The following is a 13766-nucleotide window of genomic DNA, read 5'->3' as shown; positions in this document are numbered from 1 at the left end:
CAACGTGAGCTGAATATGGCACATACATAAAGTCGATAGGTTAGCTCCCGGTCAAGGCCAGATTCCCACAGTGTCCACTATAGTCTCTATTCAAGTCTAAACTTTTCCTCTTATATAAACTTTAAGCAAGCCTTTTCATTAAATTACTTTATGACAACTTAAAGATGTATTTACTTTAACAAAATGTGCATGAGCTTGAGCTACGTAGAGTAATGAAATATATAATTTAGTTTTTACAAATACAAATCTGTCACTGCATTGAGTGCGCTTATTTGTGTATTTACAAAGTCCCTTGTTTTATATAGAACTACATTCTCACTGTTCACCTGTACATAACCCCACATACTCACACGTTACGTTTTGGTTTCTTTTTTCACCATCAGGTGGTGCAAGACATCAAATTTTACTTTTTCAACTGTTAAGGGGGGATTTTTGGTAAGATATGCTCCATATTGAAATGTTATTTATTGCCAAATTGAAGTACATCATGAGCCTGTAACACTGTATGTCTAAAATTATGTCTTTGGTGTGCAAATTACATCCACATAAATGCCCCAAATTTTGCTACTAAAATAAGTTAAGGGCTACTACAGAACATCTGACTCTACCATCTAGTATTTTTTTCTTTAATACAAGCAGCCAGTGTAAACAATGCTCATATACATAATTACTGCTCTTTTGTAACGTCCCTTCAGTCATTTGGCATTTGTAAAAGTAGTGCTTCTTTGTTCTCTCACTGTTGCTGCAGCATGCTGGCACTGTAACTCCGTTTTACACTGTACAAATGTCATCCAGAGTCCATACAATTATAACAGTGGGGATGCGCTCTGCAAAAACCCTTGTTCACAAAGTTGCAAAAAAAGGAGAAGTGAAGTGTTTTCTTTTGATTTAAGTATTTTCTGGTGTTGTTCCACTTGGACATCTTCATAGTAAATGCTGTAGCAGTCTGCATACATGTCAACATTGTCTGAGGGGTGAATTCAGTAGCCCGTAGAGTTGAGTGAGTGCAGAGTAGTGAGGCGCGTCCCTGATCCTGGAGCAGTGAAGCTGTAGGCAGCGTAGGCCACAGCCGAGCCCACCATGAGGCCTGTCATGTATGATACCGTCATGGTGTTCCCTGTAGAGCAGACAGACACAAGAAGACAGGTAGAGTTTGTGAACACAACATGAAACTGTGATGTTTTTATGCATTTATGCAGTCAATATGGACAGTCATACATTTGACAGCAAACAATATCAAAGGTTATTGCAGTAAAACCTATTCTGTGGGAATAATGTCCCTCGTGTGTGCACACAGAATAATTTTAGCTCCAAGAGTTTCTTCTCCTCAGCATTAGTGTGATTAGAAGAAGCAATTATACAAGGGCTTTCATACCAATTATTTTTATTAGGATGTTAAATTTAAATTGTTAAATTCGTCTAAAGGTTTTGATCTTTTGCCCGTGTGTCCATACACTTCAGCATGATCTAATATAACAATTGCTGACTTTGCTATGACAAGATGACCTTTAGATTATGTGCAGAGGTGTGATGTGCCAAAAAGGAGGGCAGATAAAATTTAAAAGATGACATCACTGTGTTGGATTGTGTCTCTTTCTAAAATTACTCATGATCCATGAGCTCCAAAACCGTCTTTGTGCCAAGACTTCCATTAGGAAACCTGCATATAGCTAGACTAATAAAATGAGCCAGAGCAAGAAGAAGAACATGCATTCTCATTTAGGCACAATGTTTAGTAAATTCTCAAAATGTTAGCATAAAAAATAACTATAATTGAAATCATACATTCCTAACTAAATTACAGTATCTGGGGAAGTTATTTATGGCTTATTCATCATGAATCATAAGGAATATATTTTGTTGCATTTATTCATACCGGCCAACTCTCTTTGTTCAGGAGGCACTTTTCCAGCGGCTTGGATCATTGGCACTGATCCGAAGTATCCGTTAGTGACGCCCATGAGAAGGGAGAAAAGGCAGGGCCAGGCAGGGTGTGAGAGGGTGGGGGCGCTGGCAGGATAGACACACATGACAAACAGAGGGATGAAGACCACTCTGAGGCAAGAGAAGAAGAGGAGACGACCACCCGACCAGTCATACGGCACTGCAGCCAGGATCTGAGACACAAGGAATAGTTATAAAGCATTTGTAATTAGAGGCTCAAATATTATAATTATATACATTTGAATATGTTTTTGTAATTGTGCAGTTGTGTATTGGTCATCAAAAATAATTAGATAAATTGGCAACAATAAAATTATATGCAAATGTTCACAATTAATAAAAATATTATGTGTATTATTAGCTGTTTTTAGTCTCAGGTGTCAAATAAAATATGTCTGCTAGACTCGGGGAATATTATGTGTTGGGAATTTGACTTAGTTTCGCTCCTTCACTAGCCTAATTTTCCTTTCTCTATTTTCCAGTTCATTTCTCCTCTGCCATCTTATCTCATTTTTTTTTTTCAACAAAATGCTAAATTGGGCATGAGGACAAAGTCAAAGCTTATACCAAAAACCCACATTCAGGCATAATTTTTCTCCTCAACATCCAATTTAACTGGAGGACTGCAGATAATGCTTTATTCCTGATTATTTAAATGAAGTGACAGAATTTTAAAACTTTATGCGGCAGACTGGCCGCAGATTGTCCTGCTCAAGGTCAACCACGTACTTCTCCCCATGCTGAACAGAACAGAGCTTGTACAAAAAGGGCGTCTCTGCTTAATTATGTAGGCAAATTTGAAGGCTGAAAAAAAGGACTTTCACCGTAAAAACTTGTCTGTTGTAAAATAATGGACATAAAATACAAATTAAGGTGAAGATGTGTCTGCATGTTTACATAATTGTCCTAGAACTAATCTAAGTAAATTATAATTCCAAAAGAGATAGATATGGTAGTTAATTTCACTAAAAAGTTCACTACAACTTTACAATTTGTGATGTAGCTAAATTCTCTGGGTGTCAGTCACAACACCAAGATAAATATTGGATATTGGTATCAGCTGATAGGCCGATCCCCAGTCCTTACCTTGCCCACAAAGTCAGACATATTGAACGTAGCCATGATGAGGATAGGAAGCCATTCTCCTAACGTGGGGTTGCGTATTTCCGACTCCAGGCCAGGGAATAAACACAGAGTGATGCTGTAGGTCACTGCTATGGACAGCATATATGCCCAGATCACACGGGACACAACGTACCGGTGCAAGATCATGTCTGTGTGAAAATAATACGAGGTTAGGACAAAATAAGAAACTTTGGCATAAGCTGTTAATGAAGATGGATTAGAAAGTACCACGAAGGCCAGGCCAGCTTTTCCTGATCTTGGCTTTTGGGGCGTCAAACCGTACGTAAGTCCCTCCTCCAAAGTCATCCACACCTTCTTCTGTCTGTCTGTCCGAAGGCATTGTCCCTCCATTCCCCTGTGCGCACACAAGGACAATTTTTATTTTTAACCACTCACATAAGAAATACTATGAAACCATTGAAGATGAAGGACCTTCTTCCCTGAGGATATACTTCAAAGCGAGGACACTTATCTCTTTAAATTTGAGATCCTTTAATGTAAAAAGGCTAACCTCAATGTGATCCTTTTAGGACACATGAGTTAAGTGGAAATGTTTAAGAAAAGAGACTTAAGAAGTGACTTGTATTAAATCTTGGACAAAATGTTCTGTGTCCCAGGTGATTTCTAGGTGAATGTAGCAGTATCATTAGGATTCTCATTTGGTGTGGAAGAGAAAGCCAGAATCACGATGTTTAAATCATGCCCAAATATATTATATACTTATATCAACTATAGTCATGTATTAAGCCTATTATGGTTTTTGAGCAATGACCTTTTTACAGTAAATAACCATGTTAATAACCATTCAAAAGACTCAGTTCTTGCTGTTTTGCTGTCTATTTTTGCAAGCAGACCTTTGTCAAAACAACTCCAGAGGAGGGTGTTCAAATGTAATCAACAAGTTCTGCTTTTACAATTAAGACAGGCTTCGTATCAGCGTGACATCAGCACTTAGTGGCAAATGCTATTAAAATTAAGCACTGTGAATGAACTCAGCATTATTTAAAGATACATGTAATCAACGACTTGAAACCATTGCACTTTACTATAACATATGCTACAGACTAGAGAGCATGTAACCTTTCATTTGTGCTTCCTTCTATTTCCAGTCCCTCCGCCTCAAAGCGCACACACGAAAACAGGCACACACAGATCCATTAGTTGATTAGAGAGGACTCGGGGCCAGAAGGCACCACTCTTCTTGATTATCCCATAACGTAGAGCGCTGTCTCGGTCTCCCCCAGCAACCAGAACAAAGAGCAGCCTGAACCAGCCCCCAGAAGATACATGCACAGAGCACACACGCGCACAAACACACACACACAAAGCTGTCAATCAATGTGCCTGGTGCGTAATAGTGAACAAACACAGAGATGAAAAGAGCGGAGCCCGAGGTGCAGCCTGTGCCTTTGAAGCCCTAGAGCAATGCATGTGCTGGGAGGGGAATATCAGTGTAATGACATGACTTTTACAGTACAATGCACCCATCAACAACTCATCATTGGTCATTTCTGTGGTCCTCTACTCTATGCCCTTTTCTCTGTTTTGTCTCTGCTTGAAGCAAATGCAAATATAGTTCAAGGGAGAAGGTGAGTTGTAATAGCGGTAGCAGGAGTAACAGGAGTAACAGTGCCGGAAAAAGCATAGTAAATAAGATAAATGTGGTAGTGGCAGAAGTAGTAACAGCATAGTTGTAGAAAAAAGTAGTAGCACGTGTACTTAAAGCAGATGTTAGAATAGTGCTTGATTATTGGCAATGTGTGTCAATAATCCTAGAGATATAGAAGACAATATTTTTTTCAGAACTGTATTCTCAAGGACGACATTAAAACAGAAATGTATCTCTGTGTATGAAGTCAAGATATGGAACGTGCTAAACCATGATTTTAAAAGCTGCACCAGTGTTTCTAAATTCAAGAAAATGTACAAGGATAAAATAATGATGGACTATGTGACTAAGGAAAATGTTTAAAGTTAATGGAAGCACAAGAGAGATACTGTAACATGCATATGGCTCATTGATTGGTGACTTGGTTTGGTTTTGGGGTGGGAACGATTATTAAAGAAATGTTTCATTTTTTGATCTGTGAAAGGAGCAATGTTTATAAGATTTATTTTCGTCCTGTTCCTTTTGTTCATGCAGCAAAGACAAGGCAAATAATCATAGAAATAGTGTATGTATTTGTTAATTTTCAGATTTGTGGTTGTTGTTGTTCTCTTTAAATTGATGCCAGCAAAATAATAGCGTGAGCAATAAATAAATAATCTAAAAAAAAAGAGAGATATAGCATTAGCAAAGGCAATATTAAAAAGCAGAAAGAAGAGACACTGAACAACACTTGGTCGCTACACTGTAGGGTCTAATACTTTTGAATGGATGCTTCATTTAACTTTAAAAATGGAAGATCCTGATAGCAGCAGTTACAAAACAACAATACAATGACACAAAGCCTGTTTCAACTATAATCCACATTTGAGCAAACTGTACTTGATGACAGATTTTGATTTCTACTTGCACCTGCTCTCGCTGCTCCTCATCCTTCTCCACCCTGAGCACTGTGACTTTCATTTGTGCAGCACGGAGGGGGCCCCTGTCTCATCTCCATCTGCCTTCTACCTGTCTCACCCTCTGCTGCTCCACCCACACATCCCACACAACAAACCCGCAAAGTCCCAGTCTCACACATACTGTAGCTCTTTGACTCACAGCTCGTAGCTTCAGCACATTTAAGTGTTTATCAGTGCACAGTCCCTGGCATCAATACAGAGTCATTATTCAGCGCCTGCCGCACTTCAAGCAGGTATGAAAAAGGTGTGTAAATATCAGACAGTCTCTATGGGTTATTAACAGCTTATTAGGGATGTAACAATAACCAAAATATCGCAATATCGTATCGTCAAATGTCTCTCAATAATACCATGGGCCATCACAATTTGTCGAATCACAAGTTTCTTTGCTTAAATTCATTGTTATGGTGCAGCAATAGCTAAAAAAAACAAATGGAACTACATCAACCATGATCCTTTGCTCTGTTTTGGCGCAAACTACATGAAGAAATAACAGTTCTAAGCACTTTTAAATCTTAGTTCTTTGAATTCTTGTCAAGGCATTTTAAGAGGAAAAAGTAGCATATTCACAATTTTGTTTGCCTCCAAAAAATATCGCAATAAATATCATACCGTGAGATGTATATTGTGAAAATATCTTACTGTGAGATTTGGATATTGTTACTTTCCTACAGTTTATAATAAACACTTAAATTATACTTCTGAAAGTATAACTGAAAGAAATGTATCCCAATAATAAAGATATGATTTTGCCTTTTTAATATGCATCATATAATACTAAAAATATTGATTTGCACCAATTTAAAAATGGAAATGCACAGCTTTATTGCAGAAACAACTTACTTTATCTGCAATAAATTGGTATTTAATGTGCAATGAATCCACATTCTGGATGTATTAATATGCATTAGGGCATTGTGTACCTTCTTTTAAAAGATATATTTATAATAAAAAGTCTGCTTTAGATTTTAGAGCAGAGAGCAGGAAACTGTCGGCCCCTGTGATGTATTGCCCTGTATCTGTGCCACAGATTGGACCAGCTAATTTTTATCACAAACACAAAACCCGCAACCCAAATAAATGCTTCGAATCAACAATGACAATGAATGAATTTACATTTCATTAAAACCAATGTTTTGAGCAATATGTTATAAAAGAACAGTGCAGTAAAGTGCAGTGCAGTAACATAAGATAAGATAAACCTGTGACGCAGTAATATAATCCAATGCTATTAGAAAATGTGCAATATATTAGATGTTAAAATGCATATGTTAACTTAACTTAATTTGTATATTGCATTACAAATGTTCATTATTTTGGACTGTATATTTTTAAGTGAAAGAAAACTGAAGACTTACAAATCTTACTTCCTCTGCCGTGACGTCATGGTGTACTCTGTATCCTGTCCCATTATCGCGAGGGTCGTGACCTTTGCCCGGGCCTTTACCCTGTGCGTGGCTGGTGTAGTAGCGCACAAACCGAGAGCGGCGCACGAGCAGGTGAAGCAGAAAGCAGAGCATCTCCATACTGATGGACACCAGGAAGAAAATAAGCGTGTTCCTGCGTTCGTCCGGGATGAGCAGCTTGGTGAAAATGCGAGACAGAGAGATGATGACCCCAGCTGTGCCTTCACACCGTAGGACAAAAGCACAGAGATTAAAATGGAGAGTGTGATGGATGCAGTAGATAAAAATAGCAGTGTGAAAACAGGTATGAGATTAGAAAGAGGTGTGTGCTTACTCTCTCCTGTCATCACCCCCTGTGTGTACCTCTTGGGAAGCATCCCCATGTAACCATAGAAACTGGACTGCTGCACTGAAGAGACAAGAGAAAGAGCTTATGTGAACAGACAGTGGCTGGACACAGTCAACACGGCGCAGACTCAATTTATTTAGACACACATGTTGCAAAGCACAAGAGAGAAGCAGACTCAACCTCAGATAATTACAAAAGTACTGTTGACTTCAAGGTGCATTGGCAAGGGACAGGCAGGAGTATGTGAAAGTCATTAGCAGTATAGTTGTAGAGGCTCCTGAATGCTCCATGGATCCTACAGCGTAGCTTGTTCATTGTTGTAACTGCCTTGTTATTGATTGTAACACCATCACTACACATTATGGTCCATTTATATTCAATATGGAGCTGGACAATTGTATTTGAATTGAAGTAATACATATTCACAAGAGAGCTGCTCTGATTATAAGTTTAGTAAAGATTCAGATGCAGTAATCAGAAGTACTGACATTTTCAAGGTACTCTAGAAAATGAACAAACTATTCCTTATCCCTTTCCATAAATATTTATCTATGAGTAACTCTGCTGCCCTTTTCTGTTCAGTTGGACCTGCTTCAGTGTAATTCCATCCTCTTTAGTCATGCATTTGAAATGAATAGTGTCCCTGAGAATGTAGATTCAGCAGCACATCTAATGAAGCAAACATCATTTCCAGTAAATTATATATTCAATAACAAAAGCTCTTTCCTCTCTCTGTATGTGTGCTGTACTTTGAAAAGGACAAACTGTATAGATTTTTCACTGGCATATTGTTGAGTGTGTAACATATATTCGTAGCTACCTGTACATCCAAATGCCACCACTCCCACAGACACCAAGTTTATGATGTATGCTTGTCTTGTGGTAAACTTTTCCAGCCACACATCAAAAATACTGACAAAGACCAGCGGCCCCAGTGCAAGGATGTAACCTGGATAGAGACAAGACAGACAATACAAAACATTTAAGCAAGCTATGACTCAGCTGTGTGACTGAACGCATATCTGACTGGTTGACACGTGAGAAGAATTGCTTTTAACTTGCGCCCACTACAAACCTACAATCCCCAGAGACGTGCTTTGGTGCAGACAACACACTTCAAAAGATATCTGCTCAAGGATGGAGCTGCAGCTATTTTAATACTAGTGCAGAGAAAACACAGATCGTACAAGTGTAGATATCAAACATTTCCTGAGGGAGCATGCATATTTTACACCAGTGCCTCGAAAAGACTTTTTTGACTTTCTGAGTGGGCTGAGCAGTGCTGTAGCTTAGGAATTGAGCACTAGAGTTTTGGGCAATATTAACATCTTAAAGAGAATAAATGCATAAATGCTTTACTTCAAGCATTATTAATAATTTTTCTTCAATAGCCCTGATGCCTCATACAAAAAATGTAGTAGCATTTTATAATGGAGATAAAAACACTTCCATTTCAGATGTTTGAAGGAAAAAAAACAGAGTAAGCACTTAGGGAGTCTGTGACAACAGAAATGAAAGCTCAAAATATCAACAAACCATTCTTGTATAAGATTTACAGGTCATGCAATAATAGTCAGGCTGGCGCCACCTAGTGCCTCCACTCAATTTCATTTCTTTCCAGCGACTAGTTCAGGAATCGGAATACACTAGACAGGTTGCAAGAACCGCAGAAGTTGTAGACCCCGCACTGGTCAATCAGCAAAAAGCTGAACCAACCCGAGTTGCGATAGCAGACTGCACACATTATCCTCCTTTGGACTTCCTTTGTCAAATACAAACTTTGCATTTTTTATTGCACCTTTAATTCGCAAGTTCATCTCGCAAAAATGACAATGATCGTTGACAGACATGTTCACTCTCTGCTTTGTTTGCTGTTGTGCCAGCAATTACTTGGACACCACTGAGCATTCCAGCACATTACATATGTCACAACCAAACAGCAGCGATTGTTTAAACAAAAAAAGCACCAGCCTACAGTCGAGTAAATGAATCCTAATGCTGCGAGGTCAGAGGGTTTCCACAAAGTGAAACCGGTTGATGAATCAGGCTAATGCAATAAGGTTATTGGACAAAATTCCTTAATTGATATAGCAACAAGCCAACTATGCTTAATTAAACTTCTTTTAATTAACAATATATCACATTGTTTTTAAAGAGCTTCTCTTGAAAAATAAACTATTGGTGTGACTTACCCACAGTGATTCTGGTGTGCATACTAAGCCTCTCCACCAGGACATTGTTGAGGATGACCGCCAGCAGTGCCACCAGTATATACGTCAAACTCATGTCAAACACAATGGACGTCCCTGTTAACCAAAAACGTGAAAAATTGTAAACACCAGCATCTTTTTGTCGATATGTTTTTATTGTTCATACCCTCAAACTTGTGGTGCAGGTAATCCACATCAGTGATGAAACTGTTGTATGGTAACAGGAAACCCACTCCAGCCAAAAGCATTGCGAAGTAAATGCCATGGTAACGGTCATCGGGAATCGGCTCCTCGAAGTCTGGGCAAGGAAGTGGAAATAGCCAAAGGTCAGAATATTGTAAAGGCAACAATATGGAGCTCATATGAAAAATGCCAGTAGGTGAAGCAAGAACATTGTGTTGACCTAAAGGAAAGAAGGATGAATGGGGTGGCAGTGATTGATCACACAAACGACCAGTGGTGGTGGAAAGAGAACAGAGAGTTTTGACTCAAGTAATAATACAGTGTACCCATTTACAAGTACTGCTGCCAAGTTACTAGTTACGCTACTTTTTAACATAATTTTAGAACCATTTTAGATCAGCTTTTTGGCTGAAGAAAATCAATTTAACTACACTACACACTACACATATTCACTCAGATAACCCAATCAGTGCAGTTTACACAGTGCTCTATTATATGTTTGTGGGTTCAAAAAGAAGCAGATACAGCAGCGAGACAGCTGTGCATTAGTCATTATAGTATTAATGTACATGTAATTAAGTAAAATTACATGTGAGTACAAGTATATCTTAAAAATTCTATTACATACAATACAGTTGTACCAAAAAATCTACTCATTTACCGTAACATGGACGTTTATAAATAGTTACTTCTACTCTGAACAAGAACCAGCTGCATGAGAACTACAGTTTAGTCCATTTAAAAACATGGGACTAGTGGATTTTGCTGCTGATTCAGTGAATATGTGACGTGCTGATCCTTTGTGCGACAGTTCATAATCCGCTCCTAATCCTCAGAGCCAGTTCTAAATGGTTTTAAATGATTTTTGGGCATTTAAATCTGACTCACAGCTAAACTAATGCTATAAACAAAGAAAACTCCAATGTATTACTGCAGCCTTTAAGACTGCAACTCAGATTTGGTTTGTTTATGATACATTGTGCAGGCACAGTACAGTCCTACTGGCTACTTCACAATGGTATACAAAAGGAACAAGACAGGATTCTGCAAGATCTGGGTGAAGCCTCTGTATGTATTGTGCACTGAAGCAAAGAAAGTGAATGTAATCTACGCCAACTCATAACCTTTGTGAGAAGTTCTTGCAAACAAATTAAATCACACAAAAACAATTGAAAAGATAACCTGTATATTGTGTATGACAACAATGAAGGTAACTGAGATGGACATGGGGAACTGTGTTGTGTTTGTGCAGCAGCTGATTCTGCACTGTCAACATAATGGTTTTCCGCGGTTACACAGACAGAATCATTGCTTGCACTAACTCAAACCTCATTAGCACGACATTCAAAAAAGAAGACATCGCTGCACTGTTCACGGTGAATGGCGGTTGTCTGGGCTCATTGTACTGGTGCTTTTAGCTTAGATTTCACCTTAAATGACCTGCACAATATGGACTCTGCTGATGTTTTTTCTTTCAGAGGAAATGGCCTACTTTGTGCTATTTGTAGAATGTATATTTTCGATATGAGCCAACCAAGGTATAATAATAATACGTGTACAATGTTGGATTCATAAAGAATCTCCAAATGCGCACTTTTGCTGACAAAGCCGAGGACAAATACAAAGCAGTTAATGAGTCTCTGTTGCCAGACTCTTTAGGGCCCTCGCTGTGAGTAGCTGGTCACTACTGATTAAATTAACTTGGCCTTTGTGCTACAGGAGTAACCTGGCAACAGAGCAATTTTCTCTTCACACAGCAGCCTCCTGTATTCTACATAAACTCTGCACTGTTTCCCTCTGCCCACCTCCAGACACAAACCACTTTGAATATAAATGTTTCGATCTGACATCTCACAGTACTGAATGGCCCCTCACCAGGTTCAGACAGAGCCAGCACTCCTCGCTCTGGGGCATCTTTGCTCATCTCCTCCTCCTCCAGCTGGTACGAATCGAAGCTATAGCTCTGCACCACGCCACTCTCTCGCCCATCTCGCCAGCCCATCCGCCCAGGGTCTCTCCACAGGTCTCTGTCATCAGGGGTCAGGGCAGGAGCGGGTCTGCGCCTCTCCGCCGCCACTGAACCCAACTCCGTACTGGACGTATACATGACAATGCTAAGAACAGAACTTCACTCTAGGCTCCTGCAGTCCCAGGGCTCTGCATGGTAAAGAGACACACCCCGCTCAGGAAAAAGCCATGCAGGGGACCTTCAGATGATGGAGGGTCTGCAGAGAGAAAACAACAGGAATCAGAGGGAGGGTTTGAATTTAAATGGAAAGTAAGAAACCCAAGTATAGAAAAACGACTTCTGTCACAGACTCACTGAAAGGAAGCTTGGAAAGAGTCAAGGTGAGACACCATAAAGAAATGGCTATGTGAGCGGCATACTGAGTGTGTGACAAAGCAACCATGACTGAGTGTCAAGCACAGTGAGCTGCACTGAATAAACAAACTCAGTGTATATAAGTGCAGCTCTGGATGCTATCTGTTTGCTGTCTCCTATAAGAAAACTTTATGCATGAGAACTGGAGATATCAAAAAAGTCAAGATAATATGAACTTTGATATAACAGTAGGACTGGGTTGCAAATTATAATTATTTAGAAAAATAATTAAGAAAGAATTACAAGCCACAGGGAAGACCTTTAAATAGCTGCTCTTTGTTAGTCATGACTAATTTAAATGTCAGTGCTTCTTTGAAGTTGTCTGTAATACTGAATGCATTATTACAATACAATACAAAGTGCTTTACACATCATGTCCACCATTCATTTGGATTTAATAGTTGAGACATAGCCTACAGAGCAAAAACAACTTTAGTTAATGACTGTGACAATACATTCTGTTGTAGTCTGTTACTGTTACTAAACACTTATGCCACAAGCCACAGTCAATAATCCACATGTTGCCTCAGTATCAATTAAAATATAGATTTTTACAATGAATGTTTAGTTAAGTTTCACCCCAGGGAGAGTAGCCGACTGTTAAGCTCAGCTAATGGGGATCCTAAATAAAAACAAAATGTTGATTTAATGTTTAATAGACCTTATCAAAAGCTCTGTCAATAAATACTCATTTAAATGCCTGGCCCATGCTGGGGAAACTAAAGAAAAGCAATCAATCACAGTATTAGCCAAGAGCCATACTTGATTTGCTTCACCACCTCACCTAATGTACAAGTAGTGTACACATGTACCCCCCCCCCCCCTCATGTTTAAATTTAGGTAACTTTCAATGCTCCTTTATGTTGCATTCACCAAGGCCACCAGTGACGGAAAATTAGATTAAAGTGTCAATCAATAATGAGTATTGACTTGGATCCAAATGCAAATATGCTTTAGGAACATGAACAAAAGCTCATCTGCTCCTGTCTTGTCCTGCCATCAGTGATCTGAAAGGTATCCAGTGGGGCCTGTCGAGTCCAGATCAATATCTTTGCTAATTAGGGCCAAACTTATGAGTGGTGTTTGAGATATAATGCAGGCAATATGTAATCATTTGTGTTTCTTAAGTAGATCAGTAGCTGATTACAGGAAACACTATTCCCTCTACTCACGGACATGTTTCTCTTATCAGACTCTAGGCGGCGCTCTCGGTCTCGCTTGTGTAAATTAAAATGAACGGGGATAATTGACTTGCAGTTAATATCACGCTGCAGTCCCCATTGTTGCAACGTGTTACGATAAATGGCTCCAAATGGCGTTTATTTACACTTCCCACGGGCAACACAACAGACCATAAATCCTAAGCTTATTATTGGCCGCAAAGTGCACAGTCAATTAACCTTACGAGGGCTGGACGTTCAACAGATCCCCGTGAAATTTTGTATTGAAGAAGAAGAAGAAAAAAAAAACACGGCAAAACGAAACGTGATCAAAATTAATGCCGATCTGCGCGTTTTTTTCCCGGGGAATAAAGGTCGAAACCGAAAGCACGCGCAATCCGAGGTCTGAATTCACGCTTTGATTTAGTTTGGTGTATT

At 39.1% G+C, this 13766-nt stretch overlaps 1 protein-coding gene across 1 annotated transcript; it reads right to left on the bottom strand.

The window, feature by feature from the left end:
• Positions 1 to 269: 269 nt before the first annotated feature.
• slc29a4a (solute carrier family 29 member 4a) lies at positions 270 to 11892 on the bottom strand. Its single transcript, XM_020927150.2, has 10 exons — positions 11661 to 11892; positions 9769 to 9900; positions 9585 to 9698; positions 8213 to 8341; positions 7378 to 7452; positions 6996 to 7264; positions 3298 to 3424; positions 3031 to 3218; positions 1877 to 2117; positions 270 to 1117 (listed from the first exon to the last, which is right to left on the bottom strand). The coding sequence occupies exons 1-10, from the start codon at positions 11890 to 11892 to the stop codon at positions 981 to 983; spliced, it is 1644 nt and encodes a 547-aa protein (XP_020782809.1). The 3' UTR covers positions 270 to 980.
• Between the last annotated feature and the right edge of the window lie 1874 nt (positions 11893 to 13766).

This window comes from Boleophthalmus pectinirostris, unplaced genomic scaffold (genome assembly GCF_026225935.1).
Source record: "Boleophthalmus pectinirostris isolate CB_2022bp ecotype Guang Dong unplaced genomic scaffold, ASM2622593v1 HiC_scaffold_17, whole genome shotgun sequence".
Classification (NCBI taxonomy): Eukaryota; Metazoa; Chordata; class Actinopteri; order Gobiiformes; family Gobiidae; genus Boleophthalmus; species Boleophthalmus pectinirostris.
Note: the sequence above shows the minus strand (reverse complement) of the source record. Positions and strands in the feature narration are given on the sequence as shown.